At 43.7% G+C, this 24,604-nt stretch overlaps 1 protein-coding gene across 22 annotated transcripts in view; it reads right to left on the bottom strand.

Moving 5' to 3' along the window:
- The window catches only part of PER3 (period circadian regulator 3), a 65,408-nt gene extending 40,804 nt beyond the window's left edge, over nucleotides 1-24,604 (bottom strand). For 15 of the 22 annotated variants that reach the window (XM_081490426.1, XM_081490428.1, XM_081490443.1 and 12 more), the window contains exons 1-8: nucleotides 23,917-24,604; nucleotides 23,343-23,488; nucleotides 22,200-22,315; nucleotides 20,049-20,250; nucleotides 13,578-13,629; nucleotides 8,522-8,664; nucleotides 2,971-3,049; nucleotides 365-471 (exon numbers count right to left, since the gene is read on the bottom strand). In XM_081490426.1, coding sequence (XP_081346552.1) covers nucleotides 365-471; nucleotides 2,971-3,049; nucleotides 8,522-8,664; nucleotides 13,578-13,629; nucleotides 20,049-20,250; nucleotides 22,200-22,315; nucleotides 23,343-23,488; nucleotides 23,917-24,095 — 1,024 coding nt within the window. In that variant the 5' untranslated portion in view covers nucleotides 24,096-24,604. The remainder of the gene's footprint in view (nucleotides 1-364; nucleotides 472-2,970; nucleotides 3,050-8,521; nucleotides 8,665-13,577; nucleotides 13,630-20,048; nucleotides 20,251-22,199; nucleotides 22,316-23,342; nucleotides 23,489-23,916) is intronic. The other 7 variants (XM_081490437.1, XM_081490448.1, XM_081490439.1 and 4 more) reach the window with 1 other exon arrangement.

Here is a 24,604-nt window from a genome sequence, read left to right as displayed (position 1 = left end):
AAAAAATATTGTTTCAATGATTTCAATACACTGTTTACTTCATTAAAGGTAACGCTCTAATGATTAAGGAGCTTCCCAGGTGGCACTCACAGCACTGCTTGCCAATGCACAAGAGATGGGTTCGATTCCTGGGTCGGGAAGATCCCCTGGGAGATTCGCTGGGGGAGGAAATGGCAAACTACTCCAGCATTCCTGCCTGGAAAATTCCATGGGGGTGGACTATAGTCCAGGGGGCTGCATAGGATGGAGGGACTGAGCACTTCTCACGATTAGAGCTTGAGAGAAGCTCTAGTGAGAAATGAAATGAAAAATTTAAGAAGATCAGTGAAAAAAAAAGCCCTCCTGTGAAGAAGCAGGTGCTCACCTTTTTGGTGCACGGCAAGCATCAAAGAGCGATCTTCTGGGTGCAGGTACGCGAGGATGGATGTCCCGATCAGGTCTTGAGGCAGGTAACCCAGGAAAGGCACAGCCCTGAGCACAGACACAGCACAGGCAGCACATCACTCACACCAAGTGACTGCTGTACCTTACACACTCGCAACAGTACTTTTCAGATAAACTCTACATATGAAGAAAAGGTATGCAGAGATGTTCATAACAGCATTTATAAAAGCAGCAAGCAACTCAAGTGCCTATATTGTGGGAAAAGAGTTAACACAATCTAAGAAGCATTGGTCACCGGAGGTGTTGCATCAAAATCACCCACCAAACTTCCAAAAGCCAGATTTGCAGGCTCACAGCTTCTTAAATCTGGGTTTCTGGGGGGAGACTAGGAGTCTATACTTTTCACAAGCTCTGTAGAGGTCTCAGAGGGCTTCCCTGGTAGCTCAGACAGTAAAGAACCCGCCTGCAATGCAGAACTGGGTTTGATCCCTGGGTCGGGAAGATCCCCTGAAGAAAGGAATGGCAACCCACTCTGGTATTCTTGCCTGGAGAATCCCCATGGACAGAGGAGTGGTGGGCTACAGTCCATGGGGTCACAAAGAGTCAGACACGACTGAGTAACTAACATTTTTCACTTTTTCAGAGGTCTCTTGAGGCCCTCAATTGCACTGCCTTTTAAAAAGTCTACAAAGATCATATTATAACATAGAAAAATGCTTATGGTGTTAAATGAAGAAAGCAGGCTACAAATTTATACAGAGTATTTAAAAGTATACAAAAACAATGTCTCCCAACAGTAGTATCAAATAGAGGACCAGTCACAAAGACATTTGTAGGATAAATGTTCATAAGAAAATTCTAATGACCAGACATTCAAGATGACATAGGAAAAAAACTGACTCTGTAAACATTTCCTATGTGTACAAATTCACAAATACTTTCTTTTTTTTATGTATATATAAGAAAGAAAGTGAAGTCGCTTAGTCGTGTCCAACTCTTTGCAAGCCCATGGACTGTAGCCTGCCAGGCTCCTCTGTCCATGAGATTTTCCAGGCAGAGTACTGGAGTAGATTGCCATTTCCTTCTCAAGGGGATCTTCCCGACCCAGGGATCAAACCCATGTCTTTGGCATTGCAGGCAGACGCTTTATCGTCTGAGCCACCAGGGAAGCTCATGTATATATAATCTTTGTTATTTTTTGCCACACCCTCATGATATTCAGGATCTTAAGTTTCTCAACCAGGGATCGAATCCACCCCCCCTGCAGTGGAATCCTGGAGTCTTAACCATACTTTCTAATGCAGTAGACTTAAGCTATTTTCAGAATATCTTTAGCTAAATTTTCTTACCTTGTACAGATTATATTATACGAAGTAACTCACTATTACTGCTTAGTTTCATGATAATTAAATGGTAATAAATGGGTAATAAATCCATTTCCGGATGTTAAAAAAAAACTTTTTTTTAAAGCTTTCTTTTTTTTTGGCCTCAATGCACAGTTTGTGGGATCTTAGTTTCCTGATCAGAGATTGAACCCAGGCTCTCAGCAGTGGAAGCGCTGAGTCCTAACCACTGGATCGCCAGGGAATTCCCTGGATGTTAAAAAATTTTAAAAACCAAAATTAATACCTATCATAACTGTGTCAGGTTTTCACATTTTTGCTTTATGCTCACCTGTAATATGATTGATGTATTAGTTCTCAGATTTTCAGATTTCACAAGTAAAGTAAAATTTTTACACAAGCGTGGGGGAAGATGAAGGGTACTATCAGGGGATAACAATGTTTCATTTTTCCAAATAAAGGTATAAAAAAACAACAATAAGCAATGATGATTATCTACTATCACTACTTGTTAAATAACAAAGACTATTTTAATAACTAAAAAAAGTAAGTAGGATATAAGTTCAAAACAAGTAACAATTCTTTAAATTAAATAAACTTAGCTTTACAAAAAAAGAAATCTGCCTTATTTTTCTTGCTCCTTTCCCCCTTCACTTCAGACTAATAAAAATTCATCATAAACTGGGAAGCACTTGCCTAGAGCAAGCAATACATGTGCACAGGGCTCAGAGGCCAGAGTCTAGGTCTCATTTTGACCATAATTATATACTAAGTGGGCTTCCCTGGTGTCTCAGATGGTAAATACAATGCATGAGACCCGGCTTCGATCCCTGGGTCGAGAAGATCCCCAGGAGAATGGAATGGCTACCCACTCCAATATTCCTGCCTGGAGAATCCCATGGACAGAGGAGCCTGGCGGGCTATATATAGTCCATGAGATTGCAAAGAGTTGGACACGACTGGGGGACTAAAACTGATATACTATGTGTCCAAGGTTCACTGTCCTCTTGGGCAGCACAGAAAAATAATTTATGATTTACCTAAAGCTTTGAAATCAAATATGATAACTTGTTATAACAAGCAAGATATGTTAAAATTTTAGACAACACAAATTTCAAACTAACAAACATCAAATGGGCAAATGGATAGATGTCATTATGTAGATGTATGTTAAACATAAAGTTTTAAATATTTTAGTTTATTTTCTAAGACAAATTTCTTTTAGGCTTAAAGAAGTACTTACCTTTCATCTATTTCAAGGAAAACACAACTAGGAGTATGTGTTGTGGTAAAAATTCGTTTATCTGCTGGGATTTGAGGAGCTATGAAGAACAGAAAGACTCGTTTTAGAGGCAAATATCTAATTAATTATCCACTTAACATATTAAAAAGGCAACAAACTCTATATGATACGGCAGAAATCTCACTTAAGGGGTAGGCCTTTGAGCAGCCAAATCTAATAATTTTCATTATTAACCACATTTTAATTAGGTCAAAAGGTAAAACCTATGGGCTTCTCTGGTGGCCCAGTGGTTTTGAATTTGCCTTATAGTTCAGGGGACATGGGTTTAACCTCTGGCCCAGGAAGAGCCCATATGCTTCAGAGCAACTAAACTCAGAAGCCATAACTACTGAGCCCTCACTTGAGAGCCAGCCCATGTGCTAAAACTACTGAAGCCCACTCAGCTAGAGCCTGTGCTCTGCAGCAAGAGAAGCCACCAGAATGAGAAGCCCTCGCACCACAACTACAGAGGAGACCCACTTGCCAAAACCAGAGAAAGCCCTCACAGCAACAGAGACCCAGTGCAGCCAAAAATAATGAATAAATTTTTAAAAAGTAATACCTACTCAAGTTAAATACAGAGAAAGTCTGTGTACATTGAATAGTTTATTCATCCCAAGTAATCCAACAATCAAACCCAGAGTAATTTAGAATTCAGGATGGAAATGTTTTATTATACTTAGAGGTTGCAAACTGTGGTCTACTGGAGAAAGGAATGGCAAACCACTACAGTATTCTTGCCTGGAGAACCCCATGAACAGTATGAAAAGGCAAAAAGATAGGACACTGAAAGATGAACTCCCCAGGTTGGTAGGTGCCCAATACGCTACTGGAGATCAGTGGAGAAATAATCCAGAAAGAATGAAGAGACAGAGCCAAAGCAAAAATAACAGCCAGTTGTGCTTGTGACTGGTGATAGAAGCAAGATCTGATGCTGTAAAGAGCAGTATTGCATAGGAACCTGGAATGTTAGGTCCATGAATCAAGGCAAATTGGAAGTGGTCAAACAAGAGATGGCAAGAGTGAACGTCAACATTCTAGGAATCAGAGAACTAAAATGGATTGGAATGGATGAATTTAACTCAGATGACCATTATATCTAGTACTATGGGCAGGAATCCCTTAGAAGAAATGGAGTAGCCATCATGGTCAACAAAAGAGTCCAAAATGCAGTACTTGGATGAAGTATCAAAAACGACAGAATGATCTCTGTTCATTTCCAAGGCAAACTATTCAATATCACGGTAATCCAAGTCTATGTCCTGAAGAAGTAATACTTCTTCAGTAATATTGAAGAAGCTGATGTTGAACGGTTCTATGAAGACCTATAAGACCTTTTAGAACTAACACCCAAACAAGATGTCCTTTTCATTAGACGGGACTACAATGCAAAAGTAGGAAGTCAAGAAACACCAGGGGTAACAGGCAAATTTGGTCTTGGAGTACAGAATGAAGCAGGGCAAAGGCTAATAGAGTTCTGCCAAGAGAACACACTGGTCATAGCAAACACCCTCTTCCAACAACACAAGAGAATATTCTACACATGGACATCACCAGATGGCCAACATTGAAATCAGACTGATTATATTCTTTGCAGCCAAAGATGGAGAAGCTCTATACAGTCAGCAAAAACAAGACCGGGAGCTGACTGTGGCTCAGATCATGAACTCCTTATTGCCAAATTCAGACTGAAATTGAAGAAAGGGGGGAAAACCACTAGACCATTCAGGTATGACCTAAATCAAATCCCTTATGATTATACAGTGGAAGTGAGAAATAGATTTAAGGGACTAGATCTGATAGACAAAGTGCCTGATGAACTATGGATGGAAGTTCGTGACATTGTACAGGAGACAGGGATCAAGACCATTCCCATGGAAAAGAAATGCAAAAAAGCAAAATGGCTCTCTGAGGAGGCCTTACAAATAACTGTGAAAAGAAGAGAAGCAAAAAGCATAGGAGAAAAGGAAAGATATAAGCATCTGAATTCAGAGTTCCAAAGAACAGCAAGGAGAGATAAGAAAGCCTTGGTCAGTGATCAGTGCAAAGAAATAGAGGAAAATAATAGAATGGGAAAGACTAGAGATCTCTTCAAGAAAATCAGAGATACCAAGGAAACATTTCATGCAAAGATGGGCTCAATAAAGGACAGAAATGGTATGGACCTAACAGAAGCAGAAGATACTAAGAAGAGGTGGCAAGAATACACAGAAGAACTGTACAAAAAAGATCTTCACAACCCAGATAATCACAATGGTGTGATCACTCACCTAGAGCCAGACATCTTGGAATGTTAAGTCAAGTGGGCCTTAGGAAGCATCAGTATGAACAAAGCTAGTAGAGGTGATGGAATTTCAGTTGAGCTATTTCAAATCGTAAAAGATGATGCTGTGAAAGTGCTGCACTCCATATGTCAGCAAATTTGGAAAACTCAGCAGTGGCCACAGGACTGGAAAAGGTCAGTTTTCATTCCAATCCCAAAGAAAGGCAATGCCAAAGAATGCTCAAACTACCACACAATTGCACTCATCTCACACGCTAGCAAAGTAGTGCTGAAAATTCTCCAAGCCAGGCTTTAGCAATAGGTGAACCGTGAACTTCCAGATGTTCAAGCTGGATTTAGAAAAGACAGAGGATCCAGAGATCAAATTGCATTACCTCCTGGATCATCAAAAAAGCTAGAGAGTTCCAGAAAAACATCTATTTTTGCTTTCTTGACTATGCCAAAGCCTTTGACTGTGTGGATCACAATAAACTGTGGAAAATTCTGAAAGAGATGGGAATACCAGACCATCTGACCTGCCTCTTGAGAAACCTGTATGCACTGGTTCCAAATAGGAAAAGGAGCACATCAAAGCTGTATATTGTCACCCCGCTTATTTAACTTAAATGCAGAGTACATCATGAGAAATGCTGGGCTGGAAGAAAGACAAGCTGGAATCAAGATTCCTGGGAGAAATATCAATAACCTTGGATATGCAGATGACACCACCCTCATGGCAGAAAGCAAAGAACTAAGAGCCTCTTGATGAAAGTGAAAGAGGAGAGTGAAAAAGTTGGCTTAAAGCTCAACATTCAGAAAACTAAGATTATGGCATCTGGTCCCATCACTTCATGGCAGATAGACGGGGAAACAGTGGAAACAGTGGCTGACTTTATGTTTTGGGGCTTCAAAATCACTGCAGATGGTGATTGCTGCCATGAAATTAAAAGACGTTTACTCCTTGGAAGGAAAGTTATGACCAGCCTAGACAGCATATAAAAAGCAGAGACATTACTTTGCCAACAAAGGTCCGTCTAGTCAACGCTATGGTTTTTCCAATAGTCATGTATAGATGTGAGAGTTGGACTGTAAAGGAAGCTGAGTGCTGAAGAATTGATGCTTTTGAACTATGGTGTTGGAGAATACTCTTGAGAGTCCCTTGGACTGCAAGGAGATCCAACCAGTCCATCCTACAGGAGATCAGTCCTGGGTGTTCACTGGAGGGACTGATGTTGAAGCTGAAACTCCAATACTTTGGCCACCTCATGCGAAGAGCTGGCTCATTGGAAAAGACTCTGATGCTGGGAAAGATTGAGGGCAGGAGAAGGGGACAACAGAGGACAAGATGGTTGGACAGCATCGCTGACTCAATGGACATGAGTTTGGGTAAACTCCAGGAGTTGGTGATGGACAGGGAGGCCTGGTGTGCTGCTGTCCATGGGGTCACAAAGAGTCAGACAGGACTGAGCGACTGAACTTAACTGAACTGAACTGAGAGGTTGTATATAACTAAGCAAACAAATAGGATGTGAGATTGAGAGTTAATTCTTAGGTAGATTGACAAGGAGTCTGCCTCTACCCCGCCCCCAGCAGGAGAAAGGAGTCCAGGGCCCTTGAGGAAGAGAAAGGGACAAACATTTTTTTCTACACTGCTATGTCTTAGTCATAAGATGTTTTTTTCTGTGAGTTGTTATGACAACAATCTTTAAGACTAACTTTCTTTAAGCCCAGAGCTAATGATTACACAACAAAACAATTCATCTTTTTCAAGGGTATGTCTTTCCTTTATGTACTAATGATTATATAACAACAATGTATCTTGCTCCAGGACATGTTCCTCCTTCTTAACAAGCACCTTTTGACTAATCTTGTTATCTTAAGATGTATGTTGTATGAATGGGTCTGGTAAGACCTTTCTATTGTTCTAATCTTATTAACTTAAGATGTATGTTGTGGGAGTGAGCCTGGTAAAAGTATTTAAGGCCTTGGTAAGACTAGCAAGTGGAGCGCTCTCAGTCGCCTTCTGATGTCTATGTCGGAAGTTTTCTCTGTCCCTTTTTCACTGTAATAAAGCTTCTGCTACACAAAAGTTCTTGGGTGATCAAGCATGGTCCCTGATCCTGAAAATCTTTGGAGATCACGAATCTGACACTGCTCACCGTAAGCTATTAAGATGTCAGTACAACATGGACATTTTTAATCTGTAATAAAGTTGGCGTGGTCAGTTCTGCTATAGTCCTCTTGGAAAATGCAGTGGTTAAACATTAGGGAATGATTTGGGCATGCTGCAATCTGCATTTGCTTAGGCACAATTTCATTTTTAAGGAACACATGGTGAATGTAGAAAAGAGCACCCAGTTGAATGGAGTCATTTAGGAACACAGAGAAACATGCACACACTTGAAATATCTAGCTGCTGCCTCTGTGCACCAGGTGTGCCTTGAGCCATGCCTGTCCACCCTGGTGATGGAACCTCCCGGAACTCTCCCTCTGATTTCAGATGACTTCCCTTCCAGCACTCATAGTAACGCACGAGCTGCGGCCCTTGCAACACCTGTGTCCACAGCAAACTACAAGGCTTTTGCATGGTGAAGAGCTGCATTTATTGTAACATTTGTGCATTTCTTAGTCATTTTTTATGTAATGCTGTGTCATCATTTTATGAGACTCCCATCTTACTTTGTTTTTATTTTAAATTTTTAATGTATTGAGTGTTGTGACCCTAAATTCATTTTTCCCTAAGTCCTGTGATTTGTGTGAATGTTTTGCACAGGATGATGAATTCCAGAAAAGCATGTGTCACATTATAAGCAGAATCGACTGTAATTTCAAAATATAATGAATGGAAGCTGCTTCTATACTGATATGTGGATTTAGCAATGTAGTTACGCCATTAGAAAACAAACTACACAGTTTACTCGGGGGGGCTTTCAAAACACTTAAAAAACCTAAACTCATTCTTGTGACTTCTCTGTGCAACAGTTTCAGGGCTCCTATGTCACACAAGACAGAAACGAAAGACCACAGGATGGTCACTGGCAGAGAAAGGATAGGAAGTCTGTGTATCTGTGACCAAGTCTACGCTTGGACCCGGCAGCCCTGCTGTCCTCGAAGGAGACACCGGAAGTCAAGGCCGGCAGACCGAGACATCAGGGAGACCGGGCTCAGGGTAGAGGCGGGCTTTCACGGGCTCCTTTCTGACGTGCGGATGCATCACATCTGAGCTGAACGCAGATGCTCCCAACTTACCTTGGTAACCCGAGTGCATCTTCTCCACCAGCAAGAGACAGCAGGGCTCAGGCTCCGCGAGGGCCGAGCTGTGCACGTGAGTCAAGTAGGGGGTGATCCGGAATGGGCGGTAAGGCCGCTGCGGCTCCCCGGCTTCACCTCCGCTGAAGAAGAAAAGAGCGGTTAGTGTTGGTCATGAAGCGTCCACTTAGACCAGGGTGAAACGAGGCCAGGGAAAACGTTCAGCAATTTTCAAGGGAGACATGTCCAAGCCTAAAATGTCTAAACATATTTATTTACTTTTTAAAACTTTTTATTTTGTAGTTGGGTATAGCTGATTAACACTGTTGTGACAGTTTCAGGTGAACAGCAAAGGGGCTTGGCCACACATATCCATGTATCCATTCTCCCCCAAACTCCCCTCCCATCCAGGCTGCCACATAACACTGAGCAGAGTTCCTGTGCTGTACAGTAGGACCTTCTTGGTTATCCTTTACAGACACAGCAGTGTTAAACATATTTATTTTTAAAAGAAGGTAAACGTTAGTTTAAATGTTTAGTACCCAAGGGCAATGATACTTCTTTGTTATTTGATGAGTAAGAGGTTTTCTGGAGACTGGCTCATCACTCTGAGTGTGAACTGGTCACTGATTCCAGCGTGACTGTCCACTCCTGCTGGGAAGAGAGACAGGCACAGCCATCCATCTCATTTCATGTGTCTAAACCAAGCATCATGTAACAGGGTCCCCTGGGACCAGTGCCCCCAAGCCAGCCCCCAGGCACCCCCTCCTTTCTACATTCTTGTTCAAAGGACAGATCCAGCCCCACCACTTAAAGTTGCTCCCCTGCCTGGAGCAGGCCTGGCATTCGGCTCAGCATCACCCACAGTGCCTGGTGGGGGCGACAGCAGGGCTGGAACCCTCTCCGCTACCCAGCGCAGAGGATCCTGAGGGCAGGGAGGCTCTACAATGACCCCCAAGATGTCCATCCGGTTTGGTTGCCCAGCTACCAGGAAGAGGTTTCCACCTGGTTCTGAACCAAACATCCTAGACTGCAGTTCACACTCTGTTTCTGCCATCATGCCTCTCCTCTCTGACCATCATGATCCCGGATGCTCAGGTGGGGTATCTGCTCGCCCAGCAGACTCACACCCCCTCTCACTCCCACCCCTTCTCGCACTCTCTGCTCTCCTCAAACTCCAGCATCTCCTGCCACTTCTCTGCACTCAGTCGTGACTGTGCTTCCTAGGTCACTGCTCAGAAGAGCAGCCCCACGCTGACACTGACCTGCCAGCACTCGTACTTCTGCTGGTGGCTCTCCTCCCACTTCTGTGAGTGCTTTTCTGGGGTCACCTGGTCCTGGGCTTCTCAACACCACTGATACATAGATGATCTGCACATCTGTCTCTAGTCCGGCCTTCACCCCTGAACCCTGGGCTCCTGGACTAACACTTCGCCAGCATCACGGGGCAGATTTCTAGTCGACATCTCATACTCATCCACAACTCACCAATGTTCCTGCCCCCACCCCCGTCCAACTCTCTAGGCAGCTGCTCATCCTGCAATTTCCTCCACCCCATACATGGCACCTTGAGCCAAAGACCCCCACATCACCTTAACTACTCTGTCTCACATCCCAAACTAATCCATCAGTATATACTGCTAAGCCTCTCCTACAGAAACATCCAGAAGATCCACAGTAGCTCCACATCCACCCCCACTGCCTGGTCCAGGACCCACCATCTCCTGGCTACATTACTTCTGCAAACCCCCTGCTCCAACCCCCACCCAGCACAGCACCTATCACAAGGCTTTCATACCATCAACAATATTTCCTTCTGAGAAATGAAAATGCCCTGTCTCTACCCACTGGACATTCCTGAAGCACTAGTGACCCTGTAGCAGCCACTGCCTGAGGACCTGGATCTGGGGAGTAACCATCTATGCTGAGTCTGGGATGACAAGTCTGCCACAAAGGACGTGTCAAAACCACTGGGGACTCTTGCTAGGCCAGGAGCTAACTTCGTTAGCCTAGTTAACCAGCAGCTCCTGCCGGCCACAGAGGAACAACAGGAACACCTGGAGGCTTGACAAGAACCTTACTATTAGGATGAGACTCTGAAATAACAATGAAGGAAAGGATAAGAGAGCTGAGATTTGGTTCAAAATAACGGGGAGAGGGGGCATGAAGTGGTGGAACAGATGACACAAGCCTGGCCACGGTTAAAGTTATTCATGCCAAGTGATCAGTACATATCAGTTCATTTTACTAGTTTTTACATTATTTTGAAAATTCTCGGAGTTTTAAAAATAATTAAGTGGCTACCCTGAACAAAACGTTTCATCCAGGAGTCAGAGTGCCCTATGGTCTCTGCCCCTGCTTCCTTGTCTTCTCCACCCTCTCCGTCCTCACCCTCCCCAGAGCCAGGCGTGCTCTGCCCTGGGCCTCTGTACTCGCCCGGAATGTCTTCTCTCAAACACACTGCTTCCTCACCTCCTTCAGGGCTCTGGTTGGTTAGGCTTCTAACTAGAGAAGAGTCCCCTGACCACTGTGAATTCACTGGCAACCTCTCCACTGCCCGGAACCCCCTTACTCAGCTCACTGTTCTACACAGAACTTACTACAACTGACACACGTATATTTACACAGCTGTTTACTATCAGCCCCCATCCCTACAGAACACAAAGTCCATGAGGGCAGAACTTTGTTTTGATCCTAGCACCTATAACAGTGCTCGGCTCAAAAAAAGCACCTGAAAGGCACCTGTTTGTTACTGCAGTAACAAACACATACAACGCTTACTATTTGGCAGGCACTGCTCTCAGATCTTCATGAACAACTCACCTGCGAGTGACGAAAGGAACCGGCATGAGCCTTCTCCCTCACACCATTCCAGGTCATCCCACCCCAAACATTCGAGTACTATTAGCTCAGGTCCCCCCAAGTCCATGAAGTGTCTGAATGCTCTATTACAAGGATTTCTCTTCTCTAAATATCAGGGCCATTTATTAATAGTAACTTCAACACTAATGTCGGAGAAAGCAATGGCACCCCACTCCAGTACTCTTGCCTGGAAAATCCCATGGACGGAGGAGCCTGGTAGGCTGCAGTCCACTGGGTCACGAAGAGTCAGACACGACTGAGCGACTTCACGTTCACTTTTCACTTTCACGCATTGGAGAAGGAAATGGCAACCCACTCCAGTGTTCTTTCCTGGAGAATCCCAGGGATGGTGGAGCCTGATGGGCTGCCGTCTATGGGGTCACACAGAGTCGGACACAACTGAAGCGACTTAGCAGCAGCAGCAGTAGCAACACTAATGTTGGTGATTGCAATGTCACTTAAAAATGTTTTTTTCTTTTACTATGAAGGGCTCTCTCAGTGGCTCAGTGGTAAAGAATCTGCCTGCCAATGCAGGAGACACAGGTTTGACCCCTGGGTCAGGAAGATCCCCTGCAGGAGGAAATGGCAACCCACCCCAGTATTCTTGCCTAGAAAATCCCACAGACGGAAGAGCTGGCGGGCTACAGTCCATGGGGTGACAAAAGAGTCAGACACGACTGAGCAATCAAACAACAACAAACATTAACATGTCACAGTAAACTTAAAGGAGAAAAAAAATCACTAATAATTCGACCAGAAATCAATTACAATTAAACTTTTGATCTTTTTTTCTAGTTCTCTGTCTCTGGACCTTTTAGTGAAAGTCACTCAGTCATGTCTGACTCTCTGCAATCCCACGGACTATACAGTCCATGGAATTCTCCAGGCCAGAATCCTGGAGTGGGGTATCCATTCCCTTCTCCAGGAGATCTTCCCAACCCAGGGATCGAACCCAGGTCTCCCGAATTGCAGGCGGATTCTTCACTAGCTGAGCCACTAGGGAGGTCTTTAAGTCTTCTCATAAATATACCTATCTTACTTTAAGGTTGTTCAAAGTTGCAAAAATTAATTTTAAATGTGACTGAAAAACAAAAACCAAACAAAACCAAAAAAGCCCCAGACCACAGTGGGCTTCAGATCTGAATGATCTTTCTGGTCTTTTCTCCTATTGCATTACTATCTACTCTTCTCACAGGTACATGTATCATCTCAGTCAAAACATAAGAACTCCTTGTAGCAAGAACCAGGTCTTGTCTTTTGTATCCATGGAAGACCTAGCTGAATACAGAAGTATCAAAATAAGTGCTAAATAAAATCAGAGGGGTAAACTCAGAATTTTGGATTAACAGATACAGACGACTATATATAAAACAGATAAACAACAAAGACCTCCTACACAGCACAAGGAACTATATTCAATTATCATATAATAACCAGTAATGAAAAAGAATCTGAAAAAGAATATATACGTCAATAGTGGTGCTAGTGGTAAAGAAACTGCCTGCTAAGGCAGGAGACACAGGAGATAGGGGTTGGATCATTGGGTGGGGAAGATCCGTGGAGGAAGGCATGGCAACCCACTCCAGTATTCTTGCCTGGAAAACCCCATGGACAGAGGAGCCTGGCGGGCTACAGTTCATAGGGTCTCAAAAAGTCAGACACGACTGGAGTGACTTAGCACTAGCATGCACGTGTGAATGGTGGCCCTAGTGGTAAAGAACTCACCTGCCAGTGCAGGAGATCTAAGAGACATGAGTCAGCCCCTGGGTCAGGAAGATCCCCTAGAGGAGGGCATGGCAGCCCACTCCAGTTATCCTTGCCTGGAGAATCCCATGGATGGAGGAGCCTGGAGGGCTACAGTCCACAGGGTCACAAAGATTCTGACAAAACCGAAGTGACTTAGTATGCATATATATAACTGAATCACTTTGCTGTACATCTGAAATACTCTAAGTGAGCTATTGTTTTTTCATGTGCGTGCTCATGTCCGACTCTTTGTGACGCCATGGATTGTATGTAGCCTACCAGGCTCCTCTGTCCATTAGGTTCTCCAGGCAAGAATACTGGAGTGGGTTGCCATTTCCTACTCCAGGGAATCTTCCCAACCCAGGGATAAGCTATATGTCAAGAAAAAATTAAAATATAATCAGAGCCTAACCTACTGCTCCTGGTCTCGGGGAGCCCCCATACTCACCTGATCCTGCAGAAGAAGGACTTCACTGGTGCCAATTCATACTGTGAGGCCACTGGAAACAAAGATACCTGTCAGTGTCCTGCCCTGGGTGGCTCCTCCTCAAACCATCACTAACCAAACAGGACACTCTTTTAAGAGACAGAGCTACTCTTAAAATAGGACTCCTCTCCCCTTTTCCAAGATCTCATCCCATCTAGGATTTACCCAGGGCTTTCCTGCTGATCAGCAGCCCTCAGGAGAGGCCCTGAGAGCCACTGAAGATGGTCCTTCCCTTTCATCTCCTGCAGTTCTGTCTGTGTTACTACACCTGCCCACACTCACTGCTTTAAACATCAACGTACTCATCCTGTGACACAAGTATTTTGCTGGTGATATTCCATGCCATGGTAATAGTTTGGACATGTCTCAAAAACTTGGAATTTAGACTACATAGAGCTTTTGGGTGTAGGATATATAATACATTTTTTTCATTGTGTTTTCTTTCCTTGGATAAATTTCCCAGAGCTGTGTACCTAAATGATATGATCATTTCATGACTCTCATAATATGTTGGCAAACTAAGTTCCAGAAAATGGTACCAATTCAGTGTCATTAATAACATTTTCTGGGGACTTTCCTGGTGATCCAGGGGTTGAGAATCCGGCTTCCCACACAGGGGAGTCGGGTTTGATCCCTGATCAGGGAACTAAGATTCCACTCGCTGCAACTACTGAGCCCACATGTTCTAGAGCCTGTGCTCTGGACAGAGAGCCTTCAAGCCACAATGAGGACCCCGTACAATGGAAAGAAAGAAAGAAATTTTTTCCCTCACAACTCTCATGCCAAAGGTTCTGCTTCAGTTTTATAAACTTGCATTTATTTTACTGATTTATAAGGGAATAATTCAGAAACCTTTAAATTTGCCCATCTTAGGACACAGTAGGGAACAATCTATTCTCAAGTATTGTTGATTACTTTTGTCTGGTAAATCTCCCTAATTATATATCTTGAACATTCGTTCACTGGAGTGAATGGTCCCCAATTATAGAAACCAAGGAAATGTTTTTTAAAAATACACTGAAGGAGCACTTACAATGAGAATTCTAAAGACCCAAAATACCAAATATAGTCCAGGCATTTATACCCCTGAAGGAAGGATCATTAGCAAGAGTCAGAAACTGGACTTCTGAACAATCAAGAAAAATGTTTATGGCTTTTAAAAAAACCTCCAGTTTAAAGTAAATGGATCGATGACCAAACTATCATAATTCATGAAACTATAAGAGCTGCAGTCCAAGAATTCTGAAACCAGAAGTTCTTACAGAATGTCCATGAGAAATAAATGAAAGAACTTGACAAAGTGAGCTGCCCCGATGGCTCAGAGGTAAAGAATCTGCCTGTGATGCAGGAGACACAAAAGACACGGATTCGATCCCTCAGCTGGGAAGATCTCCTGGAGAAGGGAATGGCTACCCACTCCAGTATTCCTGCCTGGAGAATTCCATGAACAGAGAACTGAGGAACCCGGCGGGAAATTGTTAAAATCGTCGCAAAGAGTCGGACATGACTGAGCACAGTGAGAAAAAGAAGTGAAAAAATAAGGTAAAGAAATACATTTCTCTAAGATGTCCTGTTGTCTCAACATAAAAAGTTTCACTCAAGGCTCATATAAATCATGGAGGAATTAAGGCAAGGGAAGGGTTTCAAAAACATCCTTAGTTTTCTGATCTGACTTTCAGATCAAATGGGAGCCATCCCACGGGGCCACTTTCAAGTGCTCGGCTTTGTCTGGAGCGAGGTCTCCTGCTTTAAGGTGTGGTCCCAGCAGCCGCGCTATCAAAGGGGCTCTGGATTCACGTTGCCAAGGTGAAGGCCAGCTCCACACTGACAGGCAGTGTGACACTGGTGCCTCTGTGACTGTGGCAGCTCAGAAATGGCTCAGCTCTTGACTGTGGGGGACCTGACTGCCACCCAAACCCCCAGCCAGTGCACCGAGGGGCTCCAAGATAGGACCACTCCATCCAGATGCCGGGATCCTCCCGAGTGTGGAGCTTGGACCCCCTTTGGGTGCCTGGCCCAGCTGCTCTCTCAGCTGCGCTGCAGCCCAAGCTCCTGCCCCCAGCCCTCCTTTGGCCTTGCTCCTTCTGGCCAGACCTGTGATGCGGGTTGAGGGCTCCTCTCAACTCCTACTCCATCATCATAAGTGCCCTGCTTCTAAGCAGACCCAAATCAACACAGTTGCTATGTCGGTCTATCAGAGAAGTCTTTGTGAAGGTTAACTGGGTTAATCCACTAAAGCATCAAGAAGGGATCCTGACAACCAGTAACCACTCAATAGATGACAGCAGTAAAGATAAGCCTTTATGCTGTGGATGCTCCAAACATCCCCAAGGCTTCCCTTATCCACTGACTGCTAGGTCCTCTCAGCAACCCTGTATTAACAGGCACATCAGAAACTAAGATTCTCATTTTACGATGAGAACCCAGGTGGCCTCCAAGGTTCACGTGTTCAGTTGCTAGGTCGTGTCTCTTTGCAACCCCATGGACTGCAGCACACCAGGCTTCCCTGTCCTTCACCATCTCCCAGAGCTTGCTCAAACTCATGTCCATTGAGTCAGTGATGCCATCCAACCATCTCGTCCTCTGTCACTCCCTTCTCCTTCTGCCCTCAATCTTTCCCAAGATCAGAGTCTTTTACAACGAGTCGACTCTTCGCATCAGGTGGCCAAAGTATTGGAGCTTCAGCTTCAGCATCAGTCCTTCCAGTGAATATTCAGGACTGATCTCCTTTAGGATTGACTGGTTTGATTTCCTTGTAGCCCAAAGGACTTTCAAAGAGTCCAAGGTTCATGAAGGGACATAATTCAATTTGAAACTCAGACCTTCAGATTCCGAGCTTAAAATTCCTTGCACATAAAAAATACTGCAACTCTACTGAAAGGTGAACTCGCCTGCACTATTTATACATCAGGCATCTGAATTCAGCTGCATTCCCCAGGAGCCCTCAAACTCAGACAGCCAGCCTATGGGATCTCAAACAGTAGATGGGAGCCCACGGTCACTTCCACACCTGGGCTGGAGTGTGCAAGTTCTTGTTGTTGAAGCTGTGTTCTAAAGAAAGAGTGGTCAGCTACTTCTCAGAGGTCTATATGACAAACCTAAGTTGAAACGTGCTCTAACACTGGGCCAGACCTGACAACCACTGAGTTTATACAGCTTCCTATGTCCTCTTAATGTTCTCTGAACTCAAAGGAAGGGACAGAAGAAGGTAACACGTGCATAAGCCAGCAACAGTGTGGGGGCTAAAAAACAGCCCTTGGAGAGAGTCTGGATCCTTGGGATTCCTAAGGCAAAAGTACAGCGTCAGGAGTGAACGAGATGGACACCGTCTTCATGGAGCAAGTTAACGTTTAGGTCTGAAAGACAACAATTTCAGAGACTAGTATGTTTTCGCACGTAGGGAAAATATTAAGTAATTAGCAAAGATAAGGTGAAAAAATCAGACAGAGACTGTAGGGTGATACTGAAGGGTAAATGAGAAAGCTGGTGAACAGTCCCATGTGTCTGTTCTGTTCACAGTTGTACCTCAGCACCTAGAACAGCTCTTGGCCCACAGAGATGGCTGCATAAATGTCCCTGGGATGAATACCTGACAAACAAAAGCAGAGAAACAAATATGAACAGTTAAAGTTTGACAACACATATTTAGGAAAGAGGAAGAAAAATGAAATCAGTGTTTTTGAATGATGGGAACTGGAAAGAAGGAAAGCTATGACAAACCCAAAGAGCATATTAAAAAGCAGAGACATCACTTTGCCCACAAAGGTCTATATATTCAAAGCTATGGTTTTTCCAGTAGTCATGTATGGATGTGAGAGTTGGACCATAAAGAAGCTGAGTGCTGAAGAACTGATGAGTTTGAACTGTGGTGCTGGAGAAGACTCTTAAGAGTCCCTTAGACTGCAAGGAGATCAAACCAGTCAATCCTAAATGAAATCAACCCTAAACAGTCACTGGAAGGACTGATGCTGAAGCTCCAATACTTTTGGCACCTGATGTGAAGAGCTGACTCATTGGAAAATATCCTGATGCTGGAAGATTGAAGGAGGAGGAGAAGGGGACGACCCAGGATGACATGGTTGGATGGCATCACTGACTCAATGGACATGAGTTTGAGCAAGCTCCGGGAGATGGTGAAGGACAGGGAAGCCTGGCATGCTGCAGTCCATGGGGAAACAAAGAGTAGGACATGACTGAGTGACTGAACAATAACAAAACAGGAGAGAAGGAACTGGAAGAAAAGCAAGGGTGGCAGGTGTCTTTTCTGAAGCTTCTACAAAACGTGTACAGAGGACAGAGAGAGGGTCTGTGATTAAAAAAAGAAGCCTGTGAGACTGATCTTCACTGGGCTGGGCATTGGACTGAAAACCAGAAAAAGTACAGAACTCTGGATCTGCAGGATGAAGTTCTGGGGATACACTTCACAACAGTGTAAACGGACTTCACGCTACTGAACCATACACTCAAAAACGGCTGTTGTTCAGTTGTTAAGTCATGTCTGACTCTGCAACTCCATGGACTGCAGCATGCCAGGCTTCCCTGTCCTTCACCATCTCCTGGAGTTTGTTCAAACTCATGTCCATCAAGTCGAGGATGCCATTCAACCATCTCATCCTCTGCCACCTGCTTCTCCTCCTGACTTCAATCTTTCCCAGCATCAGGGTCTTTCCTAATGCGTCAGCTCTTACAATGGTAAATTTTGTGAATGTGTTTTTTTACCATAATAAAATAACCAAATGAGAGAAATGGGTTTGTGATCAAAAAGAAAGCTGATCTATACTAAAATCTTTAAAAGATGTTTCATGAAAAGTATGAAATAAGATATAAAGGGTGATTTGAGAAAGGATTTCTGTCAGTTCCAGAAAAAACATCTATGTCTGCTTTATTGACTATCCCAAAGCCTTTGACTGTGTGGATCACAAAAACTGTGGAAAATTCTTCAAGAGACGGGAATTCCAGACCATCTTACCTGCCTCTTGAGAGTTCCTCAGACTGCAAGGAGATCAAACCAGTCAATCCTAAAGGAAATCAGTCCTGAATGTTCATTGGAAGGACTGATGCTGAAGCTGGAACTCCAATACTTTGACCACCTAATGCGAAGAACTGACTCATTGGAAAAGACCCTGATGCTGGGAAAGACTGAGGGCAGGAGGAGAAGGGGACAACAGAAGATGAGATGGCTGGATGGCATCACCGACTTGATGGACATGAGCTTGAACAAGCTCCAGGAATTGGCGATGGACAGGGAAGCTTGGCGTGCTGCAGTCCATGGGATCGCAGAGAGTTGAACACTTTGAGCGACTGAACTGAATTTACCTCCCTCCTGAGAAATCTGTATGGAGATCAAGAAGCAACAGTTAGAACAGGATACAGAACAACAGACTGGTTCCAAATTGGGAAAGGAGTACATCAAGGATGTATACTGTCACCCTGCTTATTTAAGTTATACACAGAATACATCATGCGAAATGCCAGGCTGGATGAAGCACAAGCTGGAATCAAGACTGCTGGGAGAAGTATCTACAACCTCAGATATGCAGATGACACCACCCTTATGGCAGAAAGTGAAGAGGAACTGAAGAGCCTCTTGATGAAAGTGAAAGGGGAGAGTGAAAAAGTTGGCTTAAAACTCAACATTCAAAAAACTAATGTGAAGCTGAAGCCTCAATACTTTAGGCACCTGATGCAAAGAACTGACTCATTGGAAAAGACCCTGTTGCTGGGAAAGATTGAAGGCAGGAGGAGAAGGGGAGAACACCAGATGAGATGGTTGGATGGCATCACCGACTTGATGGACAGTTTGAGCAAGCTCTGGGAGACAGTGAAGGACAGGGAAGCCTGGCGTGCTGCAGTCCATGGGGTCGCAGAGAGTCAGACATGACTGAGTGACTGAACTAACTAACTGAGAAAGGATGAATGAATGCATGGAAGATGACATGGGATTGAAGATCACAAAGAAAACTGCGAGTAGGAATCCATCCCCCATCCCCCAGTTCAGGCAAAGCAGCATTTCCGAAGGAAAACAAAATGATGGGAGTCATAACTTTTAAGAAGAAAAACTGGAAAGGGATCTAACCTTGAGAAGCTTATCTCTAGAGAGAGAGATAATGAAGTCAGTGTAAGAGGAAAACATTGAATTGTATTCACGTGAAGGAAACAGAGCCTTTGTAGCAATTAACCTGCTATACAGCATGCTGTAATCAAACCATATTTATAGCATATAATCTATGAAATTAAGTCGACTAAATGAAAGCAAATTTATTGGACCTTTATGCCATTAGAAGCATTTAAAATGCGATTTTCATCACACTTTCCCTTTTAAAAATAAATTAGAAAAACCATATAATTTGCATATTCTGAATAATGCATACACTTGTGTACTATTTCTGGTAGAATGAAACTAGATAAACACCTGAATTTTGGTCCCATTACCTCTTTGCATCCAGTTGTTCCAGAATGGAAGTTGAGCATGGGTAGTATGCGTGTAGAACACCCTCACATCTTGGGGGGCAAGCAGTTCAACAAAATGACAAGACTCCAAGAACTCTTTCTTACAATTCAGGATCGAAGGAGCCTGTTCAGAAACGTGCACTAACCTTCCAGAGAGAAATGAAAACACTGCCACAAAGGTATCCTATGAAAAACATTCAAAATAAATGCACAGTGTTGAGATATGACTAGCAACATTTCCTGAATAAATTTCATCTAGATGTCTACTATGATCAATAATTTAAAACGCACACACACATACGTCTGGCAAAGGTAACAAAACTCTCCAACATACTTCTTAGTTATCACTGTAAAACCTGCACTTTTCCTTCTGAAGTAAGTTCTGCCAAACGATACACCAGCTCATTCTATACCTGTTAAACACAGTGTATCCCTGGTGGCTCAGATGGTAAAGAGTCTGCCTGCAATGCAGGAGACCTGGGTTCGATCCTTGGGTCAGGAAGATCCCCTGGAGAAGGGAATAGCAACCCTCTCCAGTATTCTTGCCTGGAGAATTCCATGGACAGAGGATTCTGGTGGGCTACAGTCCATGGGGTCAGAAAGAGTTGGACACAACTGAGAGCAACTAACAGTTTCACTTTCACACTATATACTGTGTTCACTTGATTCCTTCTTCTTCGCAAACTGTGCTGTATACCTAACAGGACAGTCTTCCCTTCGCCTGTGCATATCTAGGCTTCAAGATCAAGCTCTAGATTTACTTGCTCCAAGATGCTGTCTTTGACAAACCTCGTAAGAATCATTTCTCTAATTTGTTCCATTAGACATAAACATAACCTGCTTATAATCAGCCACGGTTTGTATTGGCTAGCACTGGCATGTGTTTTCCTCTCTAGTGTTAATTTGAAGATCTTAAAGGGAAAATGTTTTTCTAAAGCTTTTTTTCTTAAATCTCCACAGCACTTACTACAATACTATAAACACACTAGTTATTAATAGTAAAACAAGCATGTAATATTAGGGATATCTCATGCTCCAATATTATAAAATCTGTAAGTTACAGTTATGTTGTTCAGTTCAGTTGCTCAGTTGTGTCTGACTCTTTGCAACCCCATGGACTGCAGCAGGCCAGGCTTCCCTGTCCATCACCAACTCCCGGAGCTTGTTCAAACTCTTGTTCCATCTACTTGGTGACGCCATCCAACCATCTCATCCTCTGTCATCCCCTTTTCCTCCTGCCCTCAATCTTTCTCAGAATCAGGGTCTTTTCCAGTGAGACGGTTCTTCATATTAGGTGGCCAAAGTATTGGAGCTTCAGCATCGGTCCTTCCAGTGAATATTCAGGACTGATTATGTTAAGGTCTACACAAAAATTGGGCTTCCCAGATGGTGACAGTGGTAAAGAACCTGATGGCCAATGCAGGAGACATAAGAGATGCAGGTTCAGTCCCTGGATCAGGAAGATTCCCTGGAGGAGGGCATGGCAATGCATTCCAGTAGTCTTGAGTGGAGATCCCCATGGATAGGGGAGCCTGGTGGGCTACATTCCATGGGGTCACAAAGAGTCGGACATGACTGAAGAGACTTAGCATGCATGCACTACATAAGTAATCTCCATCAGGTCAGCAAAACACGAACCTCAATTATTCTGTCCACACGAAGAAAAGATAAATACTAAATAACTCTTTCAAAATTTTACAAAAGATGACATCTTCTCAATTTACCTGCTCTATAAAATCCAGTTGTTACAACCTGGAGTAGTAGGTATTGGAACTAAGAATGATATAAATAGAAATCAACATTTGGAGATTAGAATATGATGCAGGAAATTACTCTGCAGTGTTGCTTTTTTCTTTTTCTTAATTTGGGAGAACTCAGGGATGCTAAGGAAAGAGAGGCACCCCAGAACCAAAGCAAAGCCGACTAACACTCATGTGCTGCTTACTGTTTTCAGATGTTTTCTTTGTGAAGAGCAGGAGAAACTTGAGATGCCTCATTAGCAGTTTTCTCCAGTTGTTTACCTCAAACTGTGGTTACTGAAATGCTCAGTTGTCACTTTTAAGAATCTACATCAAGATAAGGTCCCTAGGAAAAACCACCCAGGCTGATACAGCAAAATTTGTGAATTCTTACTGTGTTTTTGGAAGTGTGCTCTGAAGCAATAGTGGCCAGCTCCTCCAGACTGCACAAGGTCACATCAGCTTGAGGTGCTCCATTCTGACTGAGAATCTGGAAAGACTCACTGTTTGCTAAGAAACACAGGAAAATAGATAGGTAGTCTGTTTGACAACAATTATCTTTAGGAAGTCATTTTCATCACAATTAAAGTTGGCTAATTTTTTTAGGATGAGGGCACCTTGGAATATTTTCCTTGAAAGATCAGTTTTTTCTTTCACCTAAAACACTGACAGTTGTATAAACTTAAGATTTTGAATTTGGCATGTTCTGGTTCATAGAGAACAAGATAAATTTAAAGTACCAAAACAAGGTACAGAAATCAAAAATTCTAAATATACACAGAGGGGATTTGTATGGCAGAAACATTACTCTAGTATTCAGGTATTATATATCATCTATGAAGCCACAATGGTTTGTGCTACAGAATGTGCACTTTTAAAATCCCTTGAGAAGAAAGTTGTCAAAAGAAAAAATGTTTACAACTATTCCATTTTAATTTGGTAAATTCCTGACATGTCATGACTGCATTTTAAAAGTATGTCTATGACAGGGAAACGTAAATGTATCTAGTCCAACTATTTTCCCCACAAAAATCATAGAAGACAATACTCCTTTAAAAAGTGAATCTCCAAAATGTGGTTATGCCAAACTCTTACTCTCCTGAAATAAAGCTGCAAAATACTGCAACAAAAACACTAAACTATTACACAAATAGGGCTTCCCAGATGGCTCTGTGGTAAAGAATCCACCTGCCAAGCAGGAGATGCAGATTCGATGCCTGGGTTGGGAAGATCCCCTGGAGATGGGCATGGCAACCCAGTCCAGTATTCTTGCCTGGAGAATCCCATGGACAGAGGCACCTGGCAGAGGCGCCAGGGGTCGCAAAGAGACAGACACGACTGAAGCACATGCATACAGTGATAATTTGAAAAAAGATGCCCACGGCATCAGTGTAGATTTACTCATCTCACATAAAACAGCATAAAAAACTCAAAACATTTCTGTGCCTAAAACCAAGCAGACAATGGTTCTGGCCTGGCTACCATTTATGAGCAGTGATGTGTGTGCAAGACTGTATTTTCTGGGCAGCCCGTTTACCTTGTATGCTGTGTACGCATCGAAGGGCATAGTTAAGGGCATCCAGTGTGCTTGGTTTACCATGTCTTTCCGATGGGAAGTATTTCTTCATTTCTTGGACAACCGTTACAAGTTCTTCAGAAACTCTGTTTCGATCTTGCTGTTCACTGTAAGATCAAAAAAGAAAAAATTCTAAATTCACACTTTGGATTATAATAGGTCAACTCTCATTGAACAATGTATTTTGGGCCAGGCCTGCTTTCTGAGCACTTAACATGAATCAGCTCATTCAGTTCATAGATTTATTATCCCCTTTTTACATGTGGGGAATCACAGGTCAAGAAACTGGTAAACATCAAACCTTTTCTACTGTTTGATTCCCACTTCAGCCTAGAGTCAGCAAAATTCCCTAACCACTTTTTACCTACTTATATAGTTAATTTCCTTCAGTGTCTCCAGGGTATTTCATTCCAAGCTGCTGGAGAGTCCCAGTAAACTTTTTCCTAGGTTTACAAACAAAACGCAAAAAGATGGAAGCCCGTCTTTCCCTTCTACTGCCCCAGCAAAGAACAACAAACACATTAGGTCATGTCACCTGTTGCTGGTCTGCACGAATTTGCTCCGCAGCTCACATTTCTGGCTCCATAGCTCAGCAGCGTCCTTCCCGGGGGCCTCAGGACCACTGGCCTGTGGTCTTTCAAGTTCATGACGCTGATTCTCCCTGGGGTTCTGAGATTTACCACTGGACCTTTCTACATCTTCACAGGGATCCATCTTTCCCCCAGCAGCCCTCAGTCAGTCGCCTGCTCTTTGCTACTTTGCAATCAGCGACCGAACCGTATTTCTCACTGTGGTCCATGCCATCGCCTTAGAGATGTCAGTCATCATTAGCGGGCAATTACTGACCCTGCTCCTCCGGGGGCACTTTTCTCCCCAGTATTTCCCTGCAATTTTGGATGTCTCCGCTTACCGGAGATCCACCCTGGAGGGGGAGGGTGGAAATAAAAGTGACAAGTGTCAAGAGAAACACAATTTGATTTCGGAAGCCCGGCTGTGGCTCCTGGGGTGGCCAGCCCTGGGGGAGACCCCGGCCCCGGCAGCCCCAAGAATCGCCGCGCACCCAGGAACAGGACCGAACAAGGAGCCACTTGAAGCACAAAGTTCCCACAGCGCAGGACAGGCTTGAGGCGATCGCGGCCGGCGGGCTCCGAGCCAACCCCATCCGGGCCAAGCACTCACCCGCCGATGCCGGAGCTGCTAGCCCAGAGGACCCGACCCCGCGC

This window comes from Giraffa tippelskirchi, chromosome 5, assembly GCF_054371585.1.
Source record: "Giraffa tippelskirchi isolate mGirTip1 chromosome 5, T2T-mGirTip1v1.2.pri, whole genome shotgun sequence".
Taxonomy (NCBI): domain Eukaryota; kingdom Metazoa; phylum Chordata; class Mammalia; order Artiodactyla; family Giraffidae; genus Giraffa; species Giraffa tippelskirchi.
The sequence above is the reverse complement of the archived record's forward strand: the minus strand, read 5'-3'. Positions and strand labels throughout refer to the sequence as shown.